The sequence below is a fragment of the Pyrgilauda ruficollis genome, unplaced genomic scaffold (genome assembly GCF_017590135.1).
Source record: "Pyrgilauda ruficollis isolate IOZ18807 unplaced genomic scaffold, ASM1759013v1 scaffold65, whole genome shotgun sequence".
In the NCBI taxonomy this organism is placed as follows: domain Eukaryota; kingdom Metazoa; phylum Chordata; class Aves; order Passeriformes; family Passeridae; genus Pyrgilauda; species Pyrgilauda ruficollis.
The window spans coordinates 4349118-4375139 of record NW_024528266.1 but is presented as its reverse complement, the minus strand read 5'-3'; the positions used below and the strand labels follow the sequence as shown (position 1 = coordinate 4375139).

The 26022-nt window shown below is 39.7% G+C and overlaps 1 protein-coding gene across 4 annotated transcripts in view; it reads right to left on the bottom strand.

Annotated features, from left to right (window-relative positions):
* The window catches only part of NFKB1 (nuclear factor kappa B subunit 1), a 58619-nt gene that overhangs the window by 13080 nt on the left and 19517 nt on the right, over positions 1-26022 (bottom strand). For 2 of the 4 annotated variants that reach the window (XM_041484305.1, XM_041484303.1), the window contains exons 4-15: positions 25415-25455; positions 22981-23079; positions 15584-15732; positions 13898-14061; positions 12977-13135; positions 11257-11361; positions 9281-9372; positions 8588-8726; positions 6022-6144; positions 4994-5080; positions 3952-4149; positions 754-895 (exon numbers count right to left, since the gene is read on the bottom strand). In XM_041484305.1, coding sequence (XP_041340239.1) covers positions 754-895; positions 3952-4149; positions 4994-5080; positions 6022-6144; positions 8588-8726; positions 9281-9372; positions 11257-11361; positions 12977-13135; positions 13898-14061; positions 15584-15732; positions 22981-23079; positions 25415-25455 — 1498 coding nt within the window. The remainder of the gene's footprint in view (positions 1-753; positions 896-3951; positions 4150-4993; positions 5081-6021; positions 6145-8587; positions 8727-9280; positions 9373-11256; positions 11362-12976; positions 13136-13897; positions 14062-15583; positions 15733-22980; positions 23080-25414; positions 25456-26022) is intronic. The other 2 variants (XM_041484306.1, XM_041484304.1) reach the window with 2 other exon arrangements.

Below are 26022 nucleotides of genomic sequence, written 5' to 3'. Positions count from 1 at the left end.
ATTGTCTTTGCATTTGTTCAGAGCCCTTTTGCTGAATTTTGTTTTAAATAACTACAGTTCCTCACAGTACTTCACTCTGAGTTCCACAGAATCTGCATGGCTGTAAAGTAACAAAGTGGATTTCCACTCCAGCTCACATTATTGAAAGACTGATATTGCAAATATTAGCAGCCAAGTCTGCCACAAGCATCTGTGCAATCCCTTGGAAGACAACAGTACAGTACAGATGTAAGCAAGAGCAAAATAATGTCCTCTGGAAAGAATGTGATGTCAGTGGAGAAATGCAGTATGGACCCTCCAGCTATTGTTCCTACATCTCCTGGATCTCTTACTTGAAGCATCCTATGAAGACTTAAGGACTTGCATGGAATCAAAAGCAAGGCCCTCTCCTTCAGCACCAAGCTGAGGATCCCCATACACTGTGTATCATGATGCAAGCACAGCAATTCACACTTTGTCAAGATTTTAAGTAAAAAAGGGCAAAGAAACCCAAACTCACAACATGCTCAACATACCCTCAATGACCAGATTATTTTCTGACAGGTACTGGATCAATGAAGTTTATGGTGTACATGACTTCTTTGCAAATGAAACAAAAGTGTTTAAATCACAGCTGTACCTCTCCAGAACAGCAGAAAGGAGAAGCGGTGCCATCAGTGATTGGCACCCATGAGGGACAGAACAAATTGACCACACCATTCTGCCCCCAAACCCATCGGTTTCAACCCAGCAAGTGCAGGGTGGTCAACTCACTTGTCCCCATTATCATCCTGGACAGCGGTGAGATGGCGCTGAGCCGCCAGCAGCATCTTCACGTCTCCAGTGACGGCGTAATCGAAGAGGGCGTTGCAGTGGCGCCTGGCAAGCTGCATGGCCTTCTCCAGGAACAGAGCATCTGCAACACAAAGTTTCCTCCTCATCAGCTCGGTTGTTTTCCTTGGAACACCACTTACTTTTGACAGGCACTTGTGCTGTCACAGAAATACAAAGTGCAGGCCACCAAGCATTATTCACTGCTTCACTGAGATGGTTGCTCATTACTTCTGAGAGGTAAGGACAGAGGGAACAAATGCCTGGGAAGGAAAACTAAGGGCATCCTGAGCATTCAGGCAGCAGGAACCCTGAGAACAGTCAAATCTGGAAGCTCCCTCTGGTTTGACTGGCACTGAATTAGCAGCACTGACGTGCAGTTGTGTGAAATAAAACAAAAGGAGCAGAACTTGGATCTGGAACTTGCAGGTCCGAGTAGTTTTACCTTGAGGAAGCTGAGGCACAGGAAGCCTAAGTGACCCATCAAATATTGCAGATAAGCTGAGAAAAAAGCTATGGAATAAATGCAGGGCTTTGTACACCTTCTCCAACTCAAATCATGCAGTCTGGCCTGCACAGCAGCAGCACAGAGAGTCTGTTCTTCTGTTTAAAACATTGCACTTTTTACAATGCTTAGTATTTGTATCCTGATTTTAGAATTATAAAATGGACAGCCACTGAGATTTCAAAAAGCAGAAGTTGTCATGGTGGGGAGGCAAAAGGGAGAAATGGGAGAAAAGAAACTAATTTGCGGAAAAAAGTAACTCTAGCTGCTCTGTCAATACTTTTGTGGTTCTGTGTCAGCAAGACACTAGTGAAAATGAAAGAGATGAGCTCTGAAACTACAGCGTCATTCTGTGAAGCAGTACCATCTGAAACCAGCCTCTATTTTAAACAGTTTCGTGTTTCTATAAAACCTTGTAAGATAGGGAATTACAAAGTGCAAACAAGTACATCAGACTGTCATTTAAAGCACACATGGGGAGACAATAGCCAGGATTTCCAGCTACACAAAACCAGGCATTTAACCCGGTCAGAAGCGTGTCCCTGATGAACACCAACACATCACTGCTGTAAGACTTACTCAGCTATCCATGAAGCTTATTGTTCTGGCCAGTACATCCCTGTGGCTGCTGTGCTATATGCCTGGGCTGATGGATTTATATTTGCTATTCACCTCTTCACACTAGATGTGTTAGATTAAGGTTAAAGGGTGATAAGCAGTTCAGTCTTTTCTTGTTATATACATTTCCAAAGATCAAAGAACCGGATGTGGAAACTCCCTGGTTTTCCATATCAAACACACAGGAAAGATATCCTTCAAAATATTATATGTACCTTTTAGTCTAACAACCAAATGATCTAGCCTGCAGTAGCTATTTTATGGAGCCTGTTCTTCTGCACTAATTATTTGTATAATCTGGAGCCAGAAATTGCCTCCTTTCATGCCATTACAATAGGTTAAAAAAAAAAAGTCAGCTTCCTGCCTACACTATTAATTGCTTGGAAAACAGGTAAACAACTCAGACCCCTCCTTCATGACAGCTAAATGGACATTGTTATTTCTTCATATCAGCACAAGATATTGTTCTCTGAACCAGTCACAGGATTTATCACAACCAAAACTACAAACAGCAGGTTGCTTCAGCACCATCCATTCTCAGATCACAAGAAACTACAGCTTGGAGGTGTTTACAACTACAGCCCATCTCCTGTACCACTTTGGATTCTCAAGCCACAGTTTTCTAGTGCTGTTAATAGCAAGTGTCAGACAGGGCTGACACACACAAGGTAATGTGCTCTCTCCCTGATCCAGGGAACAACAAAAGTGGTCTAGATCATGTTATACTTGGTAAAAACCAGAACCAAGAAATTCCTTGGAGCTCAATTCCTACCAATACCATGTCTCTCTAGCCCAACTACTGTTTTTTTTTTTTTTTTTATTTTATGCTAAGCATGATTACTCAAATCCTTTAAACAAGTGTCCCCCAACTATTTAAAAAAACCAAAACAATCCAGAAAATGCACATCTTGCTGTCTGGGAAAGGGTGATTTGTAGTCTTTATATATTTTAGAACTCTGCTGCTAAACCAGTTCTGCTGACTACCCTTGTCTTCCTCCTCCTTTCATTTTGTTGCCTGAAATAAAAAGACAAAACCCCTTACAACAGTATTAAAACGGTAAGATAAAAAAGCAGCTCTTGATTAGAAGCCCATAGTTATGGGCTATGAGCATACCCAAGAACAGATTTCTACAGTTTTTGTAAATTTAACAAATTATACTATGTAACAAACAGTGTCCAATTAGGAGAGCAGTTGGTTAGGTAATATTTTCCCCCAGGTACTGCCCCACTGGAACTGATTCAGGGCTTCTTTGCCCCACTTCTTGTTATGTCTTCTAAGATTCTGATTCAAAAATAAAATGTTCTTTCTGTAGGCCCTCTACTTGAAAATAAGACTAAACAGTATTTCAGGAGTGTATTAGAAGGTTAACTTATTGCTCTAAAATCTAAGAGAAAGGGTAGGAAAAATACCAGGAACTGTATAACCACATATTAATGGTCTACAAAGCTACAAACACATGAAAAATACATAAAAAGCAAAAATTTTTAGGCATTAGTTTGATGTGTAACACTTTGCTACTGCAGCTATTTAACTGTGTATTTGCCAAATGGAAACAGGTACCTTTACATATTACATTCAAACCAATAATGCTACTCTGCATATAATTCAACGGTGTTGCAGGGAAGACCTACTGCAAGTCATACTAACATCCATTAACTCATCCACTGAAGTCTCTCAAATATCAAAAGTCAAGTCAGCTGCTGAGTTCTATTCCCTGTGCCTTCACTGCTTGCAGCCTCCTTCCTCACACAAGTTTATTCAAAGGCAGTTTTAAACGTGCCCAGCAGGCAAAGCTGTCTCATCTCCCTGCACGACCAGCAGAAGCTCAAGTGTCCAGTGGCAGTAGAAAGGTGGAAAGTTATCTACAGAACTAGGTATAGGGATGAACCTTAGATCTTGGGGAATTTTCATGTTCTGGAAACAGCAAGCAGACATTTTTGGATTTTCCAAACCTTTAATGCTTGCTTTGCAGTACTGCAGTTTGATTTACCCTAAATACATTTACTTGCTCACTTACCCTGCCACCTGCAATCTGCTTTGCTTCCTTCAGCCTTACAGGAAAAACCAGAATCCTCCTTTTTCTTGTGAGCAGGAGACATTCTGCACTCAGCGCTCTCCACCGCTTCCACCTTCACATCACATTTCGTGTCCCATTGGTCATTTTGTTTATCACAGCTCTTTCTGTCTTGTTCAGCTGTGCAATTTGATAGACCTTCTAATAAAAAGTAGAATCATTAGTGTCCATTGCTTTTTTAATACAAATGATAAAACTCAACTAGACAAAACTAAACCCTGAAAAATGAATACAAAAATTTACTTCAATGTAAACCTTATCACTAAACTCATGAATCATGATATTCCAGATGCCAACACACACGGACAGACACAGTGATGTGATTGCTCTAAACTGATGTTAAGTCTTTGACAGCCTCTACTTTAGAAATAAACGTTTATATATTACAACAGATTTACCTCTCTTTTCATGGAACAAGAATAAGTCGGAAGTACTCACACAAAATCTAGGGAGAACTACTCAGACATTTTTTTTCCTCACAGCAAATTTATCCCCCAGACTCTGGAAGTATCTACAGAGTAATCAACATGTACATCTGAAATTACCTTCCTATTTTAGGAAGCCAAGAGTATCCTTATTATAAACTTAATCTTTTCCATTGATTTCTCTGGGCTACAGGGTAGTACCAGACTGGCAACAAAGGAAGATACGTTTTCGTGGTCTAGTCCTTGGGTCATCTGTAATCAGCACATTCAGGCAAGCAAGAGGGCTGTTGCTTGAAACAATACACTGAATACAGAAGCACGTGGAGGGGTTTTTGTCACTGCTTCTCAGGACTGCACAGTAAAAAGAAACTACACTTGGAGAGGAAAAAAGAGAAGCAGGGCACTATAGGCTACACAATCCCCTCTGCTGTCAGAGGGTTGAGAAGAGGCCCTCTCCAGCACGCTCAGGTAGACCTGCCCTACGCTTTGGTTCATACTGTAGAAGAAAATACAGGTCAAACTCAATTCAACTGTTGGAAGAAAAACATTTATGCTCTTACCATGTTTCATGCCAGCATTGGACTTTGTTGTGCCAGGGAAATGCATCCCTCCAAAAGCAGAGTATCCATATGAAGGAAAACTGAACCCTAAAGAAAGGAGAAAGATTAAGAATCAATAGAATTACATCCTAAAACAATGAGAACACCATCAAGAAGAACACTGAACCTAAATAACTGAGTTTTTGTTTTCTGCATACCTTCTGCTTTATTTCATCCAATTAATTTTCCAGAATAAAGGAGAGCTCTCCCCTACCCCTTCAAAACTCCAAAGAAATTCTAGGTGGTTGGCTAGTGACACTCTTTATCCCAAAATCCATAACACCACAAAAATGTAGTATTGCTGTGTCTTACCTCTAAAACTCAACTGAGACATCGTAAGCTGCCTCTGTGCTTTTGAATCTTCGTGATAACAACACATTTGTATTCTGGTGTTGTGCTATGCATGTGCTGCCAGCAACACATGTAGCAATTTGAAAACTGCTGCTCTATTCCCTGCTCTAAAAAAACAGTTGTGGTTCAGGTGACATTTGCTGACCTATGGGTTTTTAATGCTCTGCTGCAAGAACCAAAGCAATGCTCTCATGATCCTGCATATCAGATATACTCTGACTTCAACAGATAGAACACAGTAGAAAATTTACTAACGAGTACCTCCAATTTTTTAACAGTTCTTTGCACTAACAGGGTTAATTTGCCAAATTCCAATCATGGTCCAAGAAACAGTTCAGAACCTGTTTAATTTTAGACACCCAAAATGATAGCTAAGTGAGCTGTCTCATGAATTTCAGTGCCTCCATGGCCCTAGGATGCACAGTGCTTCCAAAATGGGAAGGCAAATGGGATGATGAAGAGTTTAGAATACGGAGATGCTTGACTGAATTGAGTAACAGTAGAATAAAGGAAACAAGAGTCAGGTCTTATATGCCTTGGAGACAAAATCCTCTTTACATTTTACAAATCAGCATAAACATCTGTCCTGCTCTCAAAGCAGAACCCTGTTCCCTCTTTGCCCAAACCTGCTGCCTTACCAGAGCCAGCACCACCACCTGCCCCTCCATACATGCCACCACCTCCGGTGCCGCTGCCGCCACCATAGCCATCAGAGAAGTTCGGCATGAGCTTCTGTCGTTTCCTTTGCACTTCTTCTTTATCTGGGATAGCAGGAACAGAGAGAATAGGGAGTCAGTCCTGCTGGTGGCAGGACTGTCCAGTGGGGCACAGCACAGGGTGTGCATACAGAAAGCATCACTACAGTTACTAGTCTACAAAGGAAAATGCAGGGTGTGCTAGAAGAGTCAACTTTCCTCAAGCTCTAAATAGCAGAAAATCTTTGTACGTACTGGAGCAGAGAGAATTCCTCTGAGAACAAGCCAGTGCCAAGTCCCCAGTCAGACCAGCAGCATCACTTGGGCCTGCTTGGTCTCTTCAGCCATGTCACTGCCTTGTGCTCAGACTCAGGGGACACATGCAGAGGAGATGTCTTGGGGGGCTCAGAGCTTCCTTCAGAAGTGTCTCATGTACTGAGAAGCCCTGGGGATCAGTGGACCCAAAATTCTTCAGTGTCTAAGGCAAGTCATTAATCACAAGTGCTACAAACCCCAAATTTGTTGAAGAAAATTTGCCTTTGGGGTATATAAGCACAGGCTCTTCTTCCAAGCAAATCTGCTTCAGAAATGGAGCATTATCAGAGGATCACAAGGCACTTCTGAGTCTCAACAGTGCAGAGTACCTGCAGTGCCTTTTCAATTTTTGTTTAAGGGGTGGCAAGAAATGGTGAAAACCATGCTTGCTTGAAATGGTTTACTTAAAATATTGTAACAGCCACTAGAACAAAGACAACTTCTTTTCAGGCAGGGACACATTACTGTCAAACCACGCTGAGTAGCAGGAGGCAAAAAAAAAAACCCTAAACTTATTTTATAGTGTAAGTACAAAATAAGACTTAGTAGCCTTCAAAAACAAAACAAAAAGATTTAAAAGGACTATCCCAATAGGGGAAAGTGAAAATATGACAAGAGCTACAAAAATAAGGATAAAAACATTACATGGGTTAAAATCCAGTAGAACTGTTGAGAAAAGAACAAAATATCATTTGCATATTAAACCATCTAGTAGTTTTCAACAGCCATATGACAAAAACAAATTTCATGCACAGGCACATCAGTCAGTGCATCAGATGAGACAGCTGAATACATGAGACAGTACACTGACAAAGCCATGTAAACAGTTTCCAGGTAAACATGATGTGTAAGTACGCATGCACACATCAGGCATACTCACACTGACGAGGAGAGAAAACCCTAGAGAGCAATCTAGTCAGAGAAACACAAAAAAACCCACATACATGGGTCTAAGTTTGTGGGAACATTTGCAACAAGGGAAAAATATATTCCTAAATGGTAATTTCATGAAGTGGTTGTATAGGGTGCACATAATCAAGTAAAATTAATTCAGCATTAAGAGGCACATGAAAGAGGCTTGCTTCAAATCTGGCTGCTTTGCTCTGCAGCTGAACACTTCACTTCCCGTAACACTTGTGGAAGAGGTTCCTGAAATCATTACCAAGAAGAAATCCTCTGGCAACTCTGGAAGCTTTTGTGAATTCAAGCTTTGTGCTATTTTATTCTAAGAGCTGTGAAGCTGACTCACTCAGACCACCACCACTCCCTCCTCAGCTGTCCTGAGTCTCTCACTACTAATGCACATTTTTATTTTAGAGACTTTGACAGGGAATTGATTTCAACACGGCTCTACCTTAGGCACAGAAAACATTCAAGGTTAGAATTCAGTAGTGTAACCTGCAGGCAGGGAAACTGCTAAGCAGAAAGATAATCTTAATACAATGAAACACCAATTATGACTTGGGCCTCAAGGCATTTCCATATCATCGCCATTATTGGTATTTAAAACCATGACTGCCAATGTCATTCCCGTCAAACATTTCAAATGCAGACTTCAAAGGGCACAGATCTGCTGATTAAACTTCTTTTCACCGATAGTTTCGGAAGCAGGTCCAATACTGACTCTTCTACTTCTGCTAAGTAACTAAAATTTTAAACAAGAGATTGAAACAGCACTTTCCCTGCTCGCACAAGAAATGTCTTGGCCTTACTTAACTAGTACAGGCAAATGGAAAATACAGAAACATCAGTGACATTGGCATGATGGTAAAAGGTGAGAACTGCAAAATATGTGCCTTTTCCACCAGGCACCAAACAGGTTGTGGTTTACGGTTTCATCTGAGAGTACTGACAGTAAAATCTCTGCAGGTATCGTTCGGCAGAAACTCAGAGGAAGAGTGCCATCTACTGTATGGACAGGCATGAGTGCATATAGGGAATCTGCCAGGAACAAGCCTCACTTGGAAAATACGTAGGGATTTACTGCCTACCAGTCCTACAACACCACCTACAAAACCCATTATAAACCTACCACACTGCATATTGACTCCCAAAACAAGGAGGAAAATATATTTTCTAAAAATAACAGCTAAAACCAAAAATTCCTCACCCAACCAGTTCTATCTTATTAAAAACATTCCTATGGACCCTACAGTTTCCATTCCCAATCTGTAGAACAGGTTTAATGAGTTACCTTTGATTTCTGGATAGTAGAGAAAAGGCTTTGGTTCGCTTGTTTCTAGATCAGATTTCCGACGCAGTTGTACAAATACAGATGCTGGCTTTGTGATATTCACGTCTCGGTACTTGGGTGTTTTGAACACAATAGCAAACTGTGAAGGAAACAAAGACAAGCATATCTATCACAGAGCATGGCTTTTGGCTTTTACATTTGTGCAGTTTTGAAGGTGTTGGTTTGGAGCTGGGGAGGCAAAAGTTCAGAGCAAAGGGCTGTTACAACAAGCTTCCACTTTAGCTTTCAGTTTCACTTCTGAGGTTGACTCCTAAAGCCTTTTGGGAAAGACAGAACTGCCATGCTAAGTGCCACCACATCCCATATGTCAGTACTCCACTGTTTGTCTCCTCATCCTTTAACATCTCTTCTGTGGCTTTCTCAGTGTGTTCACAGGGGCTCTCAGAGCTGTTTATATGTCCTATCCCATTTTACAGAGGGTGCATGTTAAAGCAATGGGGCGTTCTCCTAATTTCCTTGCACTGTCAACTAGTCAACTAACAGATGTCTTCAAAGAACTGTTTTGATTATTATTAGGAAAGAGGAGGTCAGTACAGGATACAGATGCTTTTACATAATTTATGAACTATAATATAATCCTAGCTTACAGAGATGGGAGAATAATTAACAAAGGACAAATGCTCTGTTATTTACCTGTCTATGTACATCTGTAGGAGAAAAGTCTCCAAAGCCTTCCCACAGACCACCATTCTCATCCTCTTCATAGAAACGTATTTGAATATCATCTGCAAAGAATGAAAAATAACACTCTGGGATGTTTGTGCATTTGTTTAAACCTTTGGCTATGGTTATTTCAGATAAGTATTGACATGGTTACTTTTTGGCTGGATGAAAATACCACACAATACATCAATTACCTTTATCTGTTTTATACAGATAAGAAAACAGCAAAAATAACCCATTTTCGACATCAAATTTACCTCAGCCTAATCCTAATGACTTCACTGAAGTTGCTATTTACTGAGCTGTAAAAAGAGAACTAGGTTCACATCATCTTCCTATTCTAGGGTTATAAAACATTCCAGAGGAGCCTTATTTGGAACAAACATGTAAGGAGGGGAGAACTTGAAGCGTGAAATGTAGAAACCACCCTCTCTCCTCCAACAGTTTCAGTTCAAAAAACTGTAGCAAAACCCGAAGTGCCACAGTTCAAGTTCCTCCTGCTGCTGGCAGAGTGCCACGGTGGAGCTGCAGCTCAGAAACCTGGGGGGTGTGAGCCAGCAGTGTGGCAGCAGGGATCCTTCACCCTCCAAACAGCACAGGCCAGAAACATGGCATTTGACTTCTGCTCCTCTGAACAAATTTCCTTTCATTCTCTTTCTATTTATTTATTTATATTTTTAGGAAAAGCATCTCACTAGTAAATTACTTCCACAGCACTCCTGTGAGAAAATCTAGAAAAAGCCTATTGTCTCTTAGGGAGACTGATGCAGGACAGGCTTCTGTAGCAGACAGACTGCTTCCCCTGGTGCCCCACCTGCTAGTCTCAAGAATGTGAGCCACCACTTCCAGTCCTGCTGTCCTGCATGCTCAAGTTCCTTCAGGCAGGAGGTTTCTGAAGGCAGTGAGGTCAGGGGAAACCCCAGTCTGGCTGAGGGGAAACCCCACCTCAGGGCTTCCACTGAGTCAGACATTTATTTATTTATTTTCTGAGTAAGAGTTATGTTTTTTCTCAGTCCTCCTGATGGCAGTGGGTAGATGCACTATTAAAGGAAAATAGTTCTTTCAAAGTCCCTAAAAGCCCCCAAAGCTTTCTCTCTTCCCTAAGAGGTAGAAGGGCATTTAGAAGAGAGAGAGATGGAAAAGGACAGCCTGCACCAACAGAAAATGTCACAGTGGTTTTAACAACATGAGCAGGGACTGACTCCAAACAGATGAGAACAGGGCACCCACTCTAGCATGTAATCTACATCAGGGTGTCCCAAGCACTACCTGTAGCTGAAGAGTACAAAGGATCTCCCTCACTCCCATCTTTTTTCTTTTTACTTAGCCCGAACGTAACAAACCACATTTAACCATTATCTTCCAATAAAAAAACCCAAAGTATTCTAATCCACACTGCTGAATTCTCACACATTCAAAGCCATGAGCAGAGACTGAAAATGAACCTGTCAAAAGTACCTGTTTACACTGAGTAACCTCTACCTTAAGTGTATACATAAAAATGAAGTTATTAGCAGCAGTGCTGAACACATTCAGCTCCTATCCATGGTTAACAGAGAATACTCACACTTACTCTTCACAATCAGGAACTTAATAATAAATCAGAAACTTCAGACTAATTCAGAGCAGGTGTTAGTTAATGGAGTCAAACATCACCCAGCACCCACCACCCCCCAAAATTCCAGAACACACTCAAGGACAGAAACTTGAGAAGAACAAAGATGATCACATGGTCTCTGTGGAGGCCAGAGAAGCTGAATTTTCTTTGCAATAGACTGTTTTGATTTATTAATTCTCTGGACTGCTGCCTTGACTTCCAGAAAGGCTGAGTGCTTACAAATCCTGCTGCACTATCAGAGTGGGACAACACTAATGAGAGCACAGGAGGCTTTATGTGTACTCCAGATGAACACCCTGGTGTGCCTTACAATACTCATGACTCTTACCTTTCTGAACCTTGTCACAGAGCAGGTAAATCTCTTCCCCTCCTGTCACACACCCTGCTGTTCTGTCCATTCTTACGATTTTTAGGTTGGATGCATTGGGAGCTTCTATTGAAAGGGAATAAGAAAAAAAAACCTGCTTACTTTTGTAACAGATTCAGACTTCAAGAAACACAACGAAGCACAACACACAGAAATGCCATAGAAAGACAAGCTTCCAATACAACCTACCTGAATTTGTGTTTTTTTAAACATTAATAAATTAAGGGCTTTTCATATGAAAGACAACCTCATATCTTCTAAGCTTTGACTGAAGTGTGAACTACAAAACAAGGTCCCAGCCACTGCAGCTCAATCATTGCAGTGCTGGTAACCCAGCAGTGAACTGCATCCAGCACCCTGCACTAGCACTCATTTTCTGACAACAGGGCCGTACAAGAGAATGTAACTTTTCCTCCCTGCTTTCTGACAGAGTGACACTCTTGAGAGGTGTTTCCTGTTTCTCACCATCTACAGTGCTTTGCTTTACACTGTGGCTTACTTGAAAGCATGCCAGTTTTTGGCCAGTGTACCGGACAGTGATTAAAAAGCCGACCTCCACAGATCCTGATAGAGGCATCAATAGACAACTATTGGTCCCCAAGACAGAACTATCATCTGATAAGTGAAAGCAGCTGTGACAGGCAAGTTATGCTACCACAAGTTATGTCTGTTCTGTGACAGCTTGAATGGTGCCAATGAAGTATCCAAAAAAAAAAAACCCCAAACAAAACCCAAGAAAGATCTTCTGAAATTAGCAATCATGAATTCACCTTGGGAGATCAGAAACTAGTAAATGACATCTGAGTGGCAACTTACAACAGCAGAAACATGCATACAAAACATCACCTTTCTTCATCTCCTTAGTTTAGGACAAAATTTTTTGACCTGACTACATTTCCCAATTAACAGCAAGGCACAGACTATAGCAGAGCAGTTGCATCTAGTACCTTTTGATCTAGACTTTGTCCTTAAAAAGCAGTAACATAGAAATGACTGATGCACAAAGGAAAAAAAAAGGTACTTTTCCTGAGTCATTACAGAATGACTGTCAAGAACATGGGATCCCACAGCCTCAGGAAGGAAAATTCAGGCAGCAGAAAGGGTTCAAGTAAGATGAGTCATTATAATTTAACAGTACAGGGGAAAAAATGAAGTGAAAAAATTCTCTTAGAAAAAAGACAAATAGAGGAATGCTCTAAAAAATACTGACAGATCTAAAGGAAATGGTTGCATTATCTTTTAAACTACGGACAAGCAGATGGTCTGCAAAACTGAAAGATGTCAAATTCTCAAAGATAAAAGCAAAGTATTTTTTTTCCTCACGTCTCGTGTAATAATGCTTTGTCACAGACAGCAACTGAAAACTCTGCAAAATTCAAGCCCTTCTTATGGATATAGCAAGAATTTACAAAATCCTCATAATAAAAGTGGCAGGATTAAACACACTAACAGCAAAATAAAATCTTCCTCTGCGGTTTACATCACCATCTATTAAAACCAGAATGATACTGTATGTACGTGGACAGACATGGGGCTAATAATCCATGGGCTATTTGTTTTTCATCAAATACCAGGCAGGCAGGGCCAGATGAGTCTATGCACAGCAATATCTACCTGTCATTTCGGTGTGTACAAAAGCCTGCTCCGAATCACAAAAGCCATTAAAGCCAGATATACTTACTGCTGTCATATATTGCATCTGATATAACGGGATCAAGCTTGCGTGTGAAGCTGCCGTTGCTGTCGGGAAGGAAGGCTGTGAACATGAGCCGCACCACGCTCAGATCCATCTCCTTGGTCTGCTGAATGGCTGCCTGGCGGATGATTTCTCTTTCCCGCTCTGGAATTGACAGACAGAGGAATTAACACAAAGGGTAGGGCATCCTTAACAAAACAGAGAAAACAAACAAACATCCAAAGGCATGGATAGTGAGGAAATGTCTTCCTTTACATGTAGCATCCATTGGGTTTTCCCTTTCTAAGCAGAGTGGAGCAGCTATTCAAATTACACTGCGTTCACCTGGCAGTTTGTGCATCAGATCTTATGTAAGTTACACAATTAAAAGACAGAAAATAAATACTTTCTTCTTTCAGTTTATAAAGGTTGGAGGTGGAGTTTATAAAGGATGGAGGCCACCCCTAAGGACACCTGAATTCCTGGTGTTAAGAGTGATGAAAAGACAGCTGGCCTCTCTATACAGTGCCTGAAAGCAATGCAGACCACAAGTTTTACAGCGATATGGATGAAATGCAGCTGAAGGAAAGAGTCCCTAATTTAATTAAGGACATCATGTCTTGCTGCAATAATGCAAAATTACTCTATTTAAGAGCTTATTCAACAGCATAAGAGCAATGGAATACAGGTGCAGAGGTTGGTACAGGCAGCTGTGGAAGGAAGTTTCTCCGTTCTCATGTATGCGTTGACAGGAGTCTCCTTTCACATTCCCTAAAACACGGCAACAATGCACCACCTCTTAAAAGCACATAGACATTGGCTGTTGTCCTACACAAGGTCTTTTTCCAGCTAGCAATCTATGTTTTCAGAAGCTCAGCCTGTTTTTAATAAAAGACCAATTAAAACCAGGCCATCATTTTCACATACCAGTTAGCTGCCTGTCTTCACATCCTTCTGCCTGCAGATAGCTGAGTTCTGGATGCACCAGGAGTCCTGGGTTGTATCCCTTCTTGCAAGCATCTATCATGCGTGTTTCCAGAGTTTCAAACACTTTCTTCTTCGTGACATGAAGTATTCCAAGATTTGCAAACCTGCCAAATTTTGATTGGGGGAATGCTTTAGGCCAGACCTGCAGCAGGCAGCCTTTCTCTTACCAGAGGCAGCTACACAACCCAAGTCTACAGAAGGACTCTACAGGCTTACTTAGGCCCTATTAGTATCTGAGGGAGAATTTTACAGCAAGAAAAATTCAGTCAAGATCACAAAATGTGTAAAATGTGCACCATTATATGACAGCAATCATATGGGTGCACTTTCCTATGGCGTAAGTAGTAATCTGTCATGTTTCAGACTTCCAGTGGGAAAGCAACTTAAAAAATGTTGGAAAATCTGGCAGTCACACTTTGTTTGCTGTGTCTTGGCAATGACATTAACGTGTCATTCTGTGTGCCTGTTAAGTAGAGCAACTGCTCAGAGTATGCTCCATCTGTTGAAAATGATTTGGAGATCAAGCTAAAAAACTGAAAACAGTGCAGTATTTTACAAATAAAATGTTTTAAGGAAGGCTCTGGTCATTCTGCAAGACACTTTGGGTACCTATTTGAATAAAAATTCCCATAATACAAGGTGTGCTTTTGTAAAAATCTGCTGGCATATTGAAAAATCAATTAGATTTGGAAGTACGAAAACAAGACAATAACTCAATTTTCATGTGGGTCAAGTGAGGACAGGAAAGCTGGTTCTAAACATCTGATGAAAAACAAGACAGGTTAGAAAATGAGCCAAACTTTTCAAGATGAAAAGGAGCATTTGAAATAAAGCTATTTAAATTGTTGTGCGCGGTAAAGTCAGTGCACTGGGCTTGGACATCAAAAGTTACAGTTTAAAAGAATCTCTCTCTCCCAACCTTCTCAGCTTTTTAAACTTCATCATCTTCACCAACAAAGACATTCTTGAGATCACAGAACTAAAACTCACAGCCAGCATGAAACCTGATCTAAGCCTCAAAATACAGTTGGGAGCTTCAGCTCCATTTACCGATATAAACAATTATTCTTTCAAATTAAACAAGAACAGGCCAACTACAATTTCACTACAACCTTTCTGCTTTAAACTTTACAAGTTTGACTTATGCAGTATTTTCATGTTTATACCTGTCCTGCATTAATTTCAAATTTACTCATCCTATTTTCTTAATGTTTTCCATTACATTTCTATTGACAGGTTTCAATAAAAGTAAAATATTGATCAAAGAGGTAACAAAATGGTTAATTTTTTTAGGGACTAATTTTAGTCCCTTCTCTGATCAAAACTCCTTGCAGTTTAAAGAATGGACTTACAACACAAATTTAGACTGCACACCAAAAGATTAAAACTGTACAAATTCTAAGTAAAAATTAGTTAATTAAATTTATTTAGCTTGCTTAGGGAAAATTCTACAAAGATGAACAAAAATCCCATTAAATTTTCTATTTATGATACAAAAAAAACCAGAGATCAGAACACAGAGACGAGTGCTCCCCAGAGCTGCCTCTCAGGAGTATTTCTGTATTGCTTTTTACATTCTTGATGCTTCCCCCACAGCTCAGGTTTCCAGAGGAGTGCCAGACTTACCCTACAACCATGTCCTTGGGTCCTGCGAGAACCGTGCACACCCCGTCCTCGCAGAATTTACCCACCAAGCTGTGAGCGTGTAAGTGGACGTATTTCCCATTCGTTACTAACTGCACAATTACTTTTGCAGGTCCAACATAATTGCAGATCTGTAAATAGATATAGAGAAAGTGGGATGGTTTGCTTACCTATTTTTTAAAAATGGAACCAGTAATGATTCCAGGTGAGTATTTTCTGTCAGTTAAGTACAACTGAGTTTACATAGAAGAGATGTGTATGCATTTCTTCATGAAATACAAATGGTAAACTAACTGTACCAGATCATCACTTTCATCACTTTATATTGCAATTAAACTTGACATGCAAATGGCAGAAGTACTGACCAAAAAAGCAAAAGGAAAGCCTCATCTGTTTCTTAAAACATGAATCTCACTTTTACATTCTGGCCATTTAGTCCACATTGCTGTCCTTAAGTTTCAATCCGTACACTGAATTCACAATAAACATTGTTGCCCATTCAGAAGCATATAGAAAATTAAACTAAAAACCCTGCATTGTTTTGGCCAATTCAGAAAGACTTTAACAATTACTTTTAAGCATTATGATTATTATAAAACATTTTGGCCGGATTATGATGATTCTTCAGGTAGAGATTTTACAGTGAATAAATTCTATTTTAACAGGCGTTTTGTTAGCTCGATGTACTTCATCAACACATATTACTCAGTCCTGTAAATATCTCCATTAAGTGTATAAGAGGATATGGAATGAACTCCCACCTAGGATTTTGCTGGACTGGAACTATGATAACATGTGTGCTTTCTTTCATATACCCAACTCTGAAAGTCTACAAAGCTTTTCTTTTCTCCCTTGCCACAGTTTCTAATCACCATTCATTTTTAACAGCTTTTAATAAAAAACAGTGCCTCAAAAACACATCTAAAATTACAAATAACATACCATTCTGGTAAGTTATTTGCTTTACATATATTATTTAGAACTTTATTTTCTTTCCTCACTCCAAGGCAGTAATACTCCAAGGCTGTTATGGGTTATGCACCACTTTCAAATTATGTTGAACATAAAATTACCCCACTTTTAAAAAAGCAAACATTACCTTCCCTTCCAATTCACTTAATTAACCCTTTTATCAATGTTGGGCTTTTCCCCCTCCTCCTCTAATTCTGCTTCTAATTTGCCTTGGGCCAAGTTCTTTGTATAACAGCAGCTTATAGATCTAATCAACCAAGGTATTAAAGGATCACGATAAACATTAAAGTGATGAATCAGTGATGAACTGAATATTTAAGGTTATATTGTTGATAAAATGCTGATAGCGAGGGATTGCCTCGATTTCACCACATTACTGAGTCCTGCTAGCTTCCTTCACTCCAGTTAACCCCTCTCTTGAACCCATTCCATCACAGCTGAAACACTTTGCATATGTACAATGCGTGCCCTCCATGCCTTCCAATTCACTGCTCAAAGCAAAAAAAATCCCAACTATGAAAAAGTTGTTCCAGGAGGAGCAGGTGTGCAAAAGCCCTCTCATTACCTGCTCCTGCTAGTTAACTGTGTAATACTGCAGTAATGTGCATTTTACAAGTGGCAGTTTCCAAAATAGAAGACAGAGTGCTGATGCCTCCCTCCTGTTTCCACACTGAAATCTGGACTGAAACAGTACAGAGATGCAGGGTAATCACTGCTGGACTATTTCTGTCATTTACCAGCAGGGAGAAAATTCTTGTGTACCTTTCACAAAGTCATCTGAAAATAAAAACAACTGCATTTGGTGCTACAGTATGTCACTACCAGTGCTACAATTAACTTTTCAAAAAGGTAGCTTAAAAAAAATTCTTTTCATTTTACCCCTCACTCAATAAATCTTTCCGTACTACAAAGCTCCCAGCACATCTGCAGCGCTATATTCACTGTGAATAACGTCGATGTTCTGGTGTCACACCAGCAAAGTTCAAGACAGTCCTCCATCAGCTGTAGAAACCACAGTGAAACTGGAGGCAGGACTGCTGCACAACAAGGACTTTCCAGCCCTGAAAGCACAGCACAGAACTGCAGTGGTAACCAGATTGCAATCTGCCCCGTTACTCAGCTCAGCATGATCTTTGCAGTCTCTCTCTCTCAGGGGAAAAACAAAAGGGCTCCTAAAACGTAATACCTTATGTAGGTCATAAGGCATGAAAGGACTATTTTTGTCATCCAGTCTGATGTCCTGTGCTGCAAAGGGAACAGAATGTCTCTGAACATCTTCTACCTTTATTTCTTATAGACAGACTTTCTTGATTTTGAGTCATTTGGAGTAACTTGGTACCCAGGAAAATAGTCTGAGTGGTTAAATATCCTTACATACCATAGATTAAGTCTGAAATAACTTTTCGATGTCCTTGAATCATGCCACAATTTTAGAATAATTTAGAATTAATTTTGGCACTAAGGTATACAAGTAACTACCAGGTTTTGCACAGGAACTTAAGAAACACTGTCAAGGGCCTGAAAAGGTAGAAGCTATGTTACAATGCTGAATAGGAATTATGGTTTTGACATAAAAACAGACTCAGCAGGAGGGGGAGATTGCATGTGGATGCTGTATGGCTCAAAATCAGAGCTGTGATCCAAAAAATACCTGCTGAACTTCAAATTAAAGGTGAGGGGAAAAACGAAAAGAAGGAGTTTCTGGGCAGAGTATACCTGTAATACTTGATTACATCCTGTATCTGAAGCAGCACTCAATTGATCTGATAAAGTTAAAAGGCTGCAGGCTTACATTTATCTGCTCTTTCTGTTTGAGAGATTTGTCTGAAAGATTAAAAGGACCTTGTGAACTCGAAATTGAGTCAATTTCAAAATAAGAGTAGAAAGTTTTTTCAGTTATTTCATGTCCTCCTGCAATCCAGATCCCAGCCAATTTTTATAGGTTCCAAAACTTTACAAAAACTTTATAAGAACATTATCATACTTCAAAGATGTTCTTCCCAGTTACTCTTACAAGCAAGAAAAGGAACCAATTGGTCAACAACAGGAGCAAATAATGGAAAAGACCACATTAAACCTACAACACCAGCATTACAAAAGCACCTATTTCTCCTTCCAAACCCTTTGTTAAACAAACAACTGCAGCCCCAGCCCTGCCTGTCCTTCAGAGTGTCACTACTGCTGTCCTAGGCATGTACAAGAGGTGTTCCAAAGATGAGGCATCACTCACTCTTTACAGACAGCCTGTTTTTACAGAGCAGTATCTCTCTTTTTTTCAGTTGCTAATTAAAGACAAAATATTCAGATGTGGTACAAATTGTGTAGACAACTGAGTACTTACTTAATAGACTTAAGAAAAAGCAATGTAAAGTAATTTAAACCAATGGCAGCTGAAGATCTGATCCTCTGACTGTGAGGTCACTCTAATGGCAAAAATATGGAGCTTCTAAAGAGATTCAGTGCCTCCTATTCAGTTAAATCAGCCTTACCAGTAAAATGCTCAAATCTCACTGAACATGACTCAGCAGATTTTTAAGAGGGTAAAGATTTATACCAAAGAGTCTGCTTATTCTTCTCTCATGTTTTTGACTTAATTCAGCTGTTAGTTAATTTTTTTTTGACTTGTAATCAGCAATCTGTATCACTTTACATTTAATTCCTATTGGGGGTGGGTAGGTGGGGGAGCAAATAAATATGCTCCTTTTGTCACCCATCAGCAAAGTAATTTTCCATAAATTCTCCTCCTGAACTCAAAGGTGGGTGGGTGGGGGAGCAAATAAATATGCTCCTTTTGTCACCCATCAGCAAAGTAATTTTCCATAAATTCTCCTCCTGAACTCAAAGTAAATGTGCTGAAATCCCTGATTGCAAGAAGAACTGTTCTCTCCAAACCGAGGTATAATTTGGGATAGCCCCAGGACACGACTGGCTGGGCAGTTCTGTTGGTGTGCCTGGGTTCAGGGCTGCCTAACCAGTGTGCAGCTTCAGTTCACAAGCCAAAGTGCTTTGTGCCCAAACTCTTGTGCAGAGAAATGGTGCTCTTCAGCTCAGGCACACCTCTGAACTCCGGGCTGGAGCTCATTTACATCCAGCTCACAAAGAACACTGAACTACAGACTGCAGCCACCCACGTAGATTTGCCCCCGAGGAGATGAAAATTCAGGACATTTCCTTCACTCTGCTGTTTTCAGCAAGTTCTTGTCACACCTAAAAGTGGATCAAGCACTTCAGTGTAAAACATGGATCTGCCCACACTAACAGCAGTGTGCAAGATCAGGGCACACATGATATACGTGTAAGGCCAATGAAAATTTTCTGCATGAGTTTTCTCACACTTTTTCAAATACATAAAACCCAAGCAAATTATAAATAAAAAAATTTAGATAGTTAAGTATGCTGGTGATAATATTAGACTTTGCTAGTTTATCCTTTCTTTTTATACTACTGATTGCTTTTTCCCCTGGACAAAAAAGTAATGATGAATAAGCAGTTCAGCAGCTTTGCTTTCTACTGTTCTAGACAGTAAAATTTTCCAGCGCTGTGTTACTTACACTAAGTGGATGAAAATGAAATTTAAATTAAGAGTTTTAGGTTGCAATCATAAAACATAACTTCATTGTAACATATTTATTCTCTACAACTTCTCTGCTCTCCGTAATGACATGCAAAGTTATATAGACTACTCTGAATATGCAAGATGTTTTCTACATAGGAGGATTACTCTTAACAAAGACAGGGCTAAGCAAAGGAATGAATGTAATTCCACAAATCATTAAGATAAATTAATCCCATTTTAGATATTATAGAAAAATACACATTGTTATCTAGACTCCATTAGTCAGGACTGTTCCATTAAACAAGAGGTTTTACACCAATTCCACCTTGCTGGCCAGTGCAGATTTGTTTCAAGTGTAAAGACTGGCATTGCAGAATTGCTACATTAACTCCTGACCTACATCATCTACTAATATACTATATAGGGAGAGTTAAACATGTCATTAAATACCAAAACACCTTGTTTAAAGACATAGCAAAGTATTCAAAACTCCAGCCTTTATGTAAGAGATCTTGATGTGTTCCAGCTTAGTTACAAGTTAGTGACAGTGCAGGAAGGAAAAAAAACCCAAAGGGTGAAATTGAACAGTTCACATTATGAAAGAGGTGACACCCCATAAATGTGTTTTTGTTTTGGCCCAATCCATCATCCTATGAAAACAGAACAGGGAGACTGCAATGGTTTTTTGTGCACAGAGGGTGTCTATTTTCAGGACATCCCATGGTAGCCACTAGTAAATTTCGAGAGAGTTGGCCAAACTCTCACAAAGCAGATCCCAATGTGAACTGCACTGACCACACCATGGCCAAAGGTTTAAAGAACTGTCACAACATCTCCTTTTTTTTTACAGTACAGCCAAAGCTCATGCTACTGTTCTTTCACTGCACTGTGATCAACTAATGCAGTTTTTATAGTGAAAACACTGGCACGAGAGTTAAAAAAAAAAAAAAAACAACCCACAAAAACCCCCAAACCAAAGCAAAAAACACAGCAAAAATACAAAACAACCCAATCCAACCAAAACAAAATAAAAAACCTAACATAACAAAAAATTGCAATTTTCAACTGTGCTCTGCTCAGTTACGACAAAGTGAGCACATTCTGACAAAACACAGAAAAGACTTACAGGAAAAGGTGTGAAACACTCCTGTCTTTCCTGGCACCACTTGAATCAAGAACAGGCACTAACAAGCAACAGCCTTGAGGAATTTACTTGTGTTCCCTTGCCAGCCTCTCCCAGCAGGTGTTGCCATGTGGGGATTTGTACTAGGGAAAAAATCCAGATGCACACAGTAGATGGGAGGGAAGGGAAGGGATATGTGTGTGTGTGTAAGCTCTAGATGAAATTAAAAAGTGATGATCAATGAAATTAGAAGGTTTGGTGGAAAGCCAAAGAACATTCTGCTTTCTAATTTACTCAAGGGGAAATTCCATTTCCTGTATAACTCCTTGTCATGCTATTGCGTGACCTACCACACCTTTATAAAGCATCACTTGTATTATTATCATTACAGATTGGATCAGAATCCAAAGATCTGGCTCAACTGAAGTAAATTATTTTATATCTGAACATTCCAGTGAAATTTCGTTCATTGGTTCATCATTACTGTAAAAATAGGACAGTAATGTAAAGACAGTAAGGATAGTAAATAGGACAGTAAAGTAAAAAGAGAAAAGCAAGTACATCCTTTGCCTGGGCTGGTATTTTTTCCTAAGAGTTTTGCAAGGCTATATGAAATCAGTTGTCCCAGCTTCTTCTCAATTCATAAAACCATCAGCCTAGGCTACCTCAGCCAGTGCTGATTATTTTCCATTATGTTATGCTTATACTGGTTCATTAGGAGATGCAACTGTTCCAAACCCCAGCCTTTCCCAAGAACTGAGGACAAACTACACACACACTCTGAGGAGAACAACCAGGAGTGGCATACACCAAGGCAGAGGCTTATTGCTTCCCACTTTTCCCTCCCCTTCTTTCCCCATCAAGGAGTAAGAGAGCACCAGAATTAGAATACATTAAGAAATAACAACAGAATTAGACTACATTAACCCTGCTCCTCATGAGAATTTGTAGTGCACCAGTTCAAAGATGTAATGCACTAAGAAGACCAAGGCTTGCATTTAACTTAAAAAGAATACTGAAAAGACACAGTGTAGCTTTTCCACGCTTCCACAGAAAATAAAATTGCTGCCAGAAACATAGGCAAAGACAATTCTCCAGTCCCAAAATGATTAATCATTTTTCTTCATACTGTGCCTCCATAGAACATTCCTTTGATTAACATATTTGAATTTTTTTTTCCAGAGGGAAAAAAAAAAACCCACAAAAAAAGGTTCAGTGAACACCTGAACATAACACTGTTCCTATTAAAATGAGAAGTTCTATGTTGACTTTAAAGGAATTAAGTTCCTAAGAATGGAGTACCCTAGAGATATTGAATAAGGAATAACATGAACAAACAAAAAGGGAAAACTTGGTAAATAACATCCTGGAGTGAAGTGGAATAACTAAGCAGACTCATGCTTTGCAATGGAAATAGAGCAACTGAGCAGCCCAAGCCTTGCTAAAACTGCACCTTAAGGAAGAGCTCCATTAGTCTGCACAATGGTAGTGAGGTAGTAGGTGCAGTAAGTTACTACTCAACTGCTGGCAGATAAAAACAGTGCCAAAACAAACCCACGCATCTTAGGACAACTTTATTTTCAAAATCCAATTTGAATATTGGGATTGAAATACAGTCTGTCTTGAGCAACTTCATTAAAATTCATCTTGCTATGCAGTAAGGCCCTATACACATACATATGATGACACTTGCATTGACTTCACAGAATTAATGCTGTATGTCCTTACTTTGACCTGAGGGTAGGATTTTTTGTTCTTTTCACTAGAAGCACCAGGAAGTCCACCGTGCGAAGGCCCTTCACATACGTATCGGAAACGAAATCCCCTCTGTGGAATAAAGGAAAAGAAACTTGAACGCTCTACAGAAACAGAGTCAAAAGAGAAATAGCACACATAAAGATGAACACACCCACCCACAAACAAATGGAAAAGTTACAATTGTTCATCCATGAAATGCTGAGTGCTGGTTAACACAGCATCACTGAACTGTAGCCCTAGAGGACCTCTTCTACTTTCACTTTCACACACAGCAGCAAACTCTTTTTCTTTTGGTTAAGTGAAGATATTTTGAAACAGAGAACTATTTATACTCTTAAAATAGGATAAAAACTCACATGTAGAGAATGCAAGAGCAGATATTCTCTCCCAAGATTGTTGCTAAGTAGACAAAATTGAAACAAATAATAAGGAAGTCCAAAGCACCATGAAGGAAAGTACAGGGATGAAACAGGAGCACTTCTTCCTTCTGAGAAAAACATATGAAAGCTGTATCTCTGGGTGAAATCCAGAAACAGCACGAAAGTTTCAGGGGACTCTGGCTGGTTTTCATCTCAGCTACATAAACAGACATCTGAATATACTTTAGAGAACTGCAGGATATTGAAAACCAGTCCAGAACACAGCTCTCCATCGACTCCATTGTTGAACATCCCCTTTATTTTACATGACAATTGATAAAGCATGAAAGATGCAATCTTAAGTGAAGGTGTCTGGTAATTCTAACTCTACTTAATGTATTTCATGTGGTCCTCAGTTTTGCTTTCAGATCTGCCCTCCAGACCTGCAAGTTCTGGCAAAATCCCCATCTTATATAGGGCTCCCAGCGTCCAAATAGCACCAGATAATGTTGTAGCCTTTTCCAAGTATCATTCAGCTTCTTTCTAGTAGTAGACAACTCTGAATTCAAAGTCTATATTAGCTGAAAGTGAACAACATGTGCCTTAAAATTACTCCATAAGCAGAAGTTTCAATACCTATCTCACTAAAGCCTTTTCAGGCTAACAACTTGTTTACGAAGCAAACGCAAACTTTTATGACTTTCATTCTGACCTAACCAATTGCCTTCCTAAGGTGAACTGAGTCACCCAGAGAACTGTGTGTTGATCAGGTTGATCCAAAGGCAAAGCAACCTCTGCAATAGGCAAATCACCCTCCTCAATCAGGACACACCACTCTGTGATGGATCACCCTCATCACCCTGCTATCAGCTTGCCACATGGGTACCCCACAAGAGGAGCCCCTTGCTGAGAAGTCACACATGGAAACAATGGTTTCTCCTTATGGACTGTGCACTGCAGGTCCCACCATGCAAAGACATGGCCTGATTTGGGATGGACTTAAAACAATGAGGAAGATGCAGCATATTCTTCCATGAGTTCACAGTACACTGCTGTTTCACTTAGTGCTGTGATGAAGAGCCCTATTCCTGGAGGGATGCTCCAGCACAAAAACATCTTTGGTGTGTGATTGAAACCAATGTTCTCCACTGCCTCCAGCCAGGAAGACTGGATTGCAGTATGCTTCTGCAGAAGACCAAAAGGAGGATGGGACAGCTTTTAGCCACTGTCTTCCCCTGTTTACTGAACAGCTCTATAATGTAGGATTTTATGCATTCACTGGGACAGACAGGAAAGGCACCTCCATACTGTAACAGCTTCAGGAGGAACCCTTGTAATTGCTGGTGCCACCAGCCAAAGGGGAACAATACCCAGGCACCCTTCAGGGCAATCTTTACCCAGCAATTATTTGTACATCAGTTGCATGAAAACTAATCAGTGCATTGAAATGATTTCTCTGCTGCCACAGGAGCATAGGTCAGTGTTTGCTACTTAACAGAAAAAAAGTTTCATTTGAGTAGTTATCTTCATTTTTCTTTGATTATTCAAAACAGACAACCATAACAAAAAGAATCTCAAAGGACAACTGCATTTCTTTACAACAACAAAACACAAGTCAGAAGTTCCTGTAACTTGGGAATTAAGTGTTTTTATTTTTAACTTCTTGTGTTTCAAAAACAAATCCTATGAAACAAATCCTAAAAATCTTCTGTGTTTTATCTACTAGTTTATGTTTCCAAATACTGGGGTACTATAACAGTCACTTCTAAGATGAAGAGTCTATACTTAGCAAGGCATATGTTTAAAACCCTTAGGGTTGGTTTTTTGTATTATGACACTTCCAGAGAGAGATAAAGAAAACAGAACAAAACAGGAAATGCTTTAACTACAAAAGTAGAAGTTAAAACTCATGCTCAAGTACCACATTTGTTCTGAGAGCTCAGGCTTTTATGTGCTCTTTTTTTATTTAAGTTATAAGTTTATTCAAAGCTGAATGTAGTAATATAGCTACCTTAGACATTTTCAAAATGTAGTCTTGTTCTTACCTGTTTTGGCTGTTCTATGATTTGAAGATATGGTCCATCTGCTAACATAAAAGAAAGAAAGAAAAGTATTAATAGAAATTATATTTCCATTGCTATAATGAATATATAGATTGTAGGGGTAAGATTCTGTCCTTGAATGACTTGAGATAAAATTTTTGAAAGCATCTAAGTCTCTTTGGAACTTAAGTTTTAATAAATTATTTAATCATGTGGCAGTCTGTCACTCCCAACTAAAGATCAGTGGAATAAGAAGTGGAAGATTAATTCAAAAAAGTTAATTTTACTCAGAGAGCCTAAATGGACAACTCAGTTAAAACTTGCAATAGTGAATAAGAACAGGATCCTTCCCTTGCCACTGACAGCAGCCTGGCTTCTTGAGCTAAGGTTAACTTTTGTATTTAAACCCCTTGGGCTCCAGAGGCTACACTCACCAGCTTTTGGCCCTAGGGCTTCCTACAGAATAGGTGCTTTTGAAAGTCAAGAGACAGCCAATGGGAAGCTCTGAGGCATGGGAATACAGGAGGAATTCAAGCTGTCTCAACATGCCCCAAACAGTCAGAACTGCTTTAAAAAAAATCCTGGAATTGAGAAGACTAAACACTTTACAT